At 37.6% G+C, this 6,219-nt stretch overlaps 1 protein-coding gene across 3 annotated transcripts; it reads left to right on the top strand.

Moving 5' to 3' along the window:
- The first annotated feature begins 316 nt into the window (after positions 1-316).
- Positions 317-5,953, top strand: LOC113773063 (amino acid transporter AVT1A-like). Of its 3 annotated transcripts, XR_003468744.1 has the most exons (13): positions 317-919; positions 1,465-1,745; positions 2,239-2,453; positions 2,920-2,943; positions 3,033-3,213; positions 3,316-3,535; positions 3,637-3,772; positions 3,883-3,902; positions 4,011-4,156; positions 4,557-4,600; positions 4,856-4,951; positions 5,205-5,267; positions 5,722-5,750. XR_003468744.1 is itself a non-coding variant. In XM_027317590.1 (12 exons), the coding sequence occupies exons 1-12, from the start codon at positions 723-725 to the stop codon at positions 5,812-5,814; spliced, it is 1,620 nt and encodes a 539-aa protein (XP_027173391.1). In that variant the 5' UTR covers positions 325-722; the 3' UTR covers positions 5,815-5,953. The 3 variants fall into 3 exon arrangements, 2 of the variants coding, with proteins under 2 accessions (XP_027173391.1, XP_027173389.1); XM_027317590.1 differs by lacking the exon at positions 4,856-4,951 and having other exon boundaries at positions 325-919; positions 3,883-3,899; positions 4,008-4,156; positions 5,722-5,953; XM_027317588.1 differs by lacking the exon at positions 4,856-4,951 and having other exon boundaries at positions 333-919; positions 5,722-5,953.
- Positions 5,954-6,219: the final 266 nt, after the last annotated feature.

The raw sequence follows: 6,219 nt of genomic DNA, 5'->3' as shown, positions 1-6,219 counted from the left end.
TCGACTCGAGCTTGACTCGTTTGCACCCCTACACCCAACCCAACACTCCCCCAGACAAGCACGTTATTGACACACGTTATTGACACAAAGCATGGCTCTCTCATAGCATGGCCATCATCGTAACTGCTAGAGTCGTCTACAATGTTCAATGTTCAGCCAGAATGTTCGGAGCCACTTCATTCATTTCACGTGCTCGGAAGCACGAGAATTTTGAAATCCCATCCCATAATCCAATCCTTTATATTCCTACATTTGACACTTAGGTGGCACCCAGCAGGCTGCAAGATCAGCGTCGAACACCCTTTATCTCCAAGCCAAACCAAACCAGTCTTGCGCCCGCACCATACAGAATAATAATAATAATCATTCATTCAGATTTCAGAATACCACACACATTGCAACTCTGTCATCTTTGTCCATTTTCCTTACTTTGTCAGCATCTCAATCTCTTTCAACCTTTACGTAGTTGTGGTTTTGTCGTCATAACAATAATGTTCCAATTTCAGCCATCCACATGTTCATCGATTTCCTCCATTAATTTGGGTTAGACAAAATACAAGTCAGAAAAGGCATCGTATACGGCGTCAGTTTCTTGTCATTCAAACATCTGATCTCTCGCGGATATTCTGGAGGTTTAAACAAAAGCAAGCATTTATAGGAAAAGGGTCTGAGGATTTTGGTGTCGGGTTGAGGAATTAAAAAGCCTATTTGGAGGAGTAGCTATGACGAAAAAGGCGAAAGAGGAAGAGTTTTTGTTGGAAAGTGGGGAAGAGGATGGGGATGTAGAAGAGGGGATGGAGTCAGAAGAAGAAGAAGAAGAAGGAGACAAAAGTTTTGCTGATGTTGATAATGAAAGTGGAGGTCGTAGTTTTTCGCCTTCTTCTTCGTTTATTTCTCAGCAATGGCCTCAGAGTTACAAGTAAGTTTGTAATTTATGCGAATACAGCTTCGTACAGAAGCTCTGTTTCTTTTGTGCAATAGCAATTCGAACCTGAGGATTCATGGTAGAATTGATCAATTTGAAGCCTGATTACCTGATTTAGATTTACAACTAGTGGGCATGAGTAAAGTTTTGCTTTGGTACCAGGGAAAGTGGATGAGGGGGATTCGTTCCCTACCAATCTGGTATTCCATGGGTGCTTGCATGAACTTTCTGCGTTTAGTCTATTGGGATTGAGTTATTTGCTGATTGGATGTTCTTATAACTTCAGTATTTGCCAAAATCAGTCCATGGTTGAGTTCTCTGGGCGTTGTAGTTCCAAGAAGATGGCATTTTCCATGTTTTAATACTCAAATTTGTGAGGTTATACTCTATGAGGTGCTCTGTTTTGCTTTTGAATCTTGATATATGCTTTTTAACATTTTTTTTTTATGACTCGAAAAGGATTTTAGTGACGATCACATCAATTTGATATGTTCTGCAAAGATGTTGGATGTACGTTTAATTTTTCCGTATTATTCCAGAGAAACAACGGATTTCTACTCAATTGCAGCATCGCCAAATTTCGGAAATCTTCGGCGCATATCTGGTGCATTTTATCCTGACGGTAGCAGTCAGAATAGCTTGGACATTAGTAGGAAGACATCTTTGCTTTCCGAGTACAAGAACATAAATCAGAAAGGAGAAGTAGATAGGATATCTGCAAGGCAGTCCTCTTGGCTGGAAAAGAGTTCTGTTTACCGACAACTGACTGGAGAACTTCCTATTGGTCAGGGATGTAGCTTAACACAAACTGTATTCAATGGTAGGCATTTCCTGCATATCCTTTACAAGAATAACTGGCGTTTGTTTAAAGTATGCATACGCCCGTGGTTCGTTTGATTACCTATCTATGGAATTCTTAAAATTAGATTAAAATTCAGTAACAACTTTATTTATGAATGTGTTTTTCTTGTTTCTGCTACTCTTTGACATTCAGTCTCTCGTTTTTCTGGAATTTACCTATATGTTTTGAAAAGAAATTTCAGTTTCTCTTACTGAGGCTATGGACAAACACCATAAACATGTAAAGGGGGTGGAACAAATTCATTGTGGCTTGTGTACTTACTCATTTTAAGAGTGCAAAGCTGATACCTTACCATACATGGAGACAATAGTACAAATGACATAGTGGTATAAGCATGGTTGTATGAGAGTGTTTGTTGGGATATGAGGCAACAAGGACTGAAAATATTTGTTGTTTTTCTTGCGGAATTTATCTTGTTAATAACAGCCTTTTTTGTCTTGCAACGAAACAGGGATAAATGTTATGGCTGGAGTTGGACTTCTTTCTACACCTTACACTGTTAAAGAAGGTGGCTGGGCAAGTTTGTTTGTGCTTATTCTCTTTGCATGTGTCTGTTGCTATACTGCTAAACTTATGAGACACTGCTTTGAAAGCAAAGAAGGCATCTTAACCTTTCCAGACATGGGAGAGGCAGCATTTGGGAGATTTGGACGGATTTTAGTTTCTGTAAGTTTTTCTAAACTTGAACTCTAGCAGCTTTCATGCTTAATAATGACTGAGTGGTTTGATGTAGGAAACTTTAATTCTGTCGTCAACTATTCATTTGCAGTGGCATGGTTTTCTTTTTAATCTTCTTATGCTTGCCGACAAGATAGATGTCATATTTATGTAACATCATCAGCAATTAACCAACCACACAGAGTTCAGTAAAAATTATGAATGTGGGGTTAGTTCTGCAACTCTAGTCCTGATAGACTTATATAGTAATTCCCACAAAGACACTGTTGTGGCACTTAAACCTTTCTTACTAGCAGGCTAATTCTGATGCTGCCACCCTCCTGTTTCAATTAAATGGAAACAAGTAGGTGGAAAATGTAAGACAGTTAACGTGAATGCATAGTAGCTAAGCAATTAATTTGAAGTTTCACTTTGAGTTTTCACTGACTGACTGCTTTCTTGGGTTTTGGTGCAGATCATCTTGTATGCGGAATTATATGTACGCAAAGCACTTGCCTTACGTGTTGATATATCCCTTTGCAAGTTTATACTATCACGGGTTTCTAACACATATTCATTGGAGTGCAGACATCATGCGTGGAGTTTATAATTCTAGAAGGAGATAACCTGTCCAGATTATTCCCTCGAGCATCCATGGATTTTTCTGGTTTTCAACTGGATTCCACGCATTTGTTTGGAATTTTAACGGTTCTTGTCATTCTACCCACTGTCTGGGTAAAAGATCTACGCTTGATCTCTTATCTTTCAGGTCTTTGCGTTGCTCTGCTATTGTTTCTTATTAAGGTTTTGTTGTTTGAAAAGTGGGCTTATAATTTCTGCTTAATGTGAATGTTGACTGTGGTTTTTGCAGCTGGAGGGGTCATTTCAACTGTAATCGTAGTTTTGTGCCTATTTATTCTTGGCACGGTAGATCATGTTGGATTTCAACATAATGGTCCATTAGTGAACTGGAGCGGTATTCCTTTTGCTATTGGGGTCTACGGGTTCTGCTATTCAGGGCACTCTGTTTTCCCAAACATCTACCAATCAATGGCTGATAAAACCAAATTTACCAAAGCAGTGGTCATATGGTAAAAAGCACTTATCTTGTGCAAGTTTCCACATAAGCACACTTATCAGGTTAACTATATTTGACGTTCTTTGAATTGCAAATGTCAACTTGCTTGTGCAGTTTCGTGCTATGTGTTGCACTATATGGTGGTTCTGCAATCATGGGATTTCTTATGTTTGGTCAAAGCACAAAATCTCAGATTACTCTGAATTTGCCAAAACATGCAGTTGGTTCGAAAATTGCATTGTGGACGACAGTGAGTAAAATCTGAAATATCTGTCTATATCTCTTTGTACAATTATACATTTTGTTGGGTGCCCAACTTCAACGCAGTGTTAATCATCTGGTTCTTTTCACTTTGTACAGGTTGTCACCCCACTCACTAAATATCCTTTGCTATAAGTTTTTGTTGTTGATAATATAAGCAATTTGTTTGTTATGTTATCATATGTTCTCGAGAACTGCTCTGATAAATTCCTTAACGCTCTGCTTAAATATGCCCTGTTGATGAATCCCTTGGCAAGAAGTATAGAAGAGTTGCTTCCCGCTAGGTTCTCTGATAATTTCTGGTGGTTCATTTCTGTAAGGACAGCAATTGTCCTATCTTCTCTCTGTGTTGCATTTCTTCTTCCTTTCTTTGGTAAGTAGTGCTTGTCTTACTTTTGCTCCTTTTGGGGCTTGACTTTCTTTAAACGTGAGAATGGGTTGGTGAGGCTATAATTCTGGTTTGAACATCGTTTAAGCAAGTTCATCACTCTTAATATCTGCAAGGAATCCTAATGAACTCTATCATAAATTGGCCTACTACATCCTCGTCTAATTTTCTTAATGATGCAAAGTTAAGTTAGTTGATGTCAACCAGAAAATATTTTGTCAACAGAAATCTTTGTTTAGTGACATAACTAATAGGTCCCCAAGAAGAAATTACCAATTAGAGTTTCTAAATCTGTGACATGATTGTTTGCTATTAGAGAGAGTTATTCTGCTGTCGTGACACAACAACCAGATCAACTCAAGTGTGTATTCTATCTCTGTTGTAGGTCTGGTGATGGCTCTAATTGGTTCGCTCTTTAGCATTCTTATGGTAAGTCCAGTACACCTTTGTAAGCAGGAACTTAATGTTATTTGTAGAATGCCAAGTTTTCTTATGGGAGTGCTGGTCATTCACTAGCTTTATGTATTCATTAGGCATGTAAAGTTTCGTGGGAAATTATGTCAGTATTGTAAAGCACCTCACCTATATGGCTGTTCCACTTGTAACTGTTACTCAATTTTTGTCTGTAATTAGAGACTCACTAATCACTATTGGTTTAATTCTAATTTTCACCTCTTCCCATAGGCTGGAAAAGTTGTTCTTGAAGTGCCATGTATGTTGGGATGTGGAATCATACAGAGAGCTGTTTGTATTGCTTTTTCGTGTTCTAAACCAAGCTAGGTATCTTTTCAGGTGTAACTGGTTACTTGCATAATTAAAGAGTTTAAAAAAAAAAAAAAAAGAGGAGAATGGCAGGAAAAAGAGTTTACATTCCACTCCCACACTTCACACCTCAAAATGTCGATTCTTATTCAATTGCTTTGACTTCTCATATTTTTCTTTTTCTTTTTTTTTTGGGCAAAAAATGTTATATGCTTCAACTGTTCTGTCATTTGCTGTTACTTGTCTATATAACACATGCCACTTGATCCAGGCAATTGTAATGCCAGCACTATGCTTTGTGAAAATATTGGGGAAAACAGCAACCAGAACTCAGGTATGAGCAAGTCCTTGCATTATTTTGCTGTTGTAACATATATGAACTGATGCTTTCTCTATCTGATCCTTTTTCTCTGTACAAGGTGCAAGATGTAGAACAAAATGTTGGGAGGATTATAGACAAAACTTAGATTTTCGCCAAGATTCAAGAATCTGGATAAATTTTGTAGTCAAAACATATGTGATGAACATCTTTTTGGCAGGAAAAAATTCTTTGAGGATAAGTTTCTGAACTGTAGTAGATATGCAATATAACCACAACCTGAAGTATAACCACATGTTAAGCTAGCGATAATGGAAAGCATAGTCATTTGGGAAACCTAATAAGTTGCTATTAACTAGTCAAGATAGCAGAAGCATGCCCCAAGTGTTTCTTGTGTTTTATGTTACCTTGTCTTCTGTTGAATATAATTGCATCTTTTCACTTGATTACATGTGGTTTTTACTTCCAGGTTGTGCTCAGTATTGCTATTGTTGCACTGGGATTGGTGAGTGCATGCGTGGGGACTTATAATTCAGTATCAGATCTTGCCAAGAAATACTAAATTTCTGTAACATGAGAACTCATATTGTTGCCTTGTATCTGTAACATGCACTTGAAGTCCCTGTGGCTATTTTTTTTTGTAGTGGATCTAATCTCATCAAGGCGTATTTGCACCAAAAAGGTGGAGGTTTTTTTTATCATAGTTGTGTATCTTGTATCTTTCTAATTAAATTCTCCTCCTTGTCATCTGTAATAACAGGAACTGCAATTAGACAGTAATCTTTCCAATAGCTGCTTCATTTCTTCTTTTCAAGATATGGTACATTCTTCCTTAACATGTCCATCCTTAAAGATATCACATGGTAAATTCTGGTTTCTGATGGGATGGCTTGCTTTATAAGAAAATGAAGAACAGATCTCAAGAAGATGAAATCTTTGACTTTGGCACCTTAAACCAATAATCAAT

This window comes from Coffea eugenioides, chromosome 6 (genome assembly GCF_003713205.1).
Source record: "Coffea eugenioides isolate CCC68of chromosome 6, Ceug_1.0, whole genome shotgun sequence".
NCBI classification, from domain to species: Eukaryota; Viridiplantae; Streptophyta; class Magnoliopsida; order Gentianales; family Rubiaceae; genus Coffea; species Coffea eugenioides.
Note: the sequence above shows the minus strand (reverse complement) of the source record. Positions and strands in the feature narration are given on the sequence as shown.

Excerpts from the sequence above, each read along its gene's own strand:
- LOC113773063 (XM_027317590.1), top strand. The coding sequence starts at position 723 with ATGACGAAAAAGGCGAAAGAGGAAGAGTTTTTGTTGGAAAGTGGGGAA. Across the intron at positions 2,944-3,032 it reads TCTTGTATGCGGAATTATAT|ACATCATGCGTGGAGTTTAT; the intron begins GTACGCAAAGCA and ends ATTGGAGTGCAG. Across the intron at positions 4,157-4,556 it reads ATTTCTTCTTCCTTTCTTTG|GTCTGGTGATGGCTCTAATT; the intron begins GTAAGTAGTGCT and ends TCTCTGTTGTAG.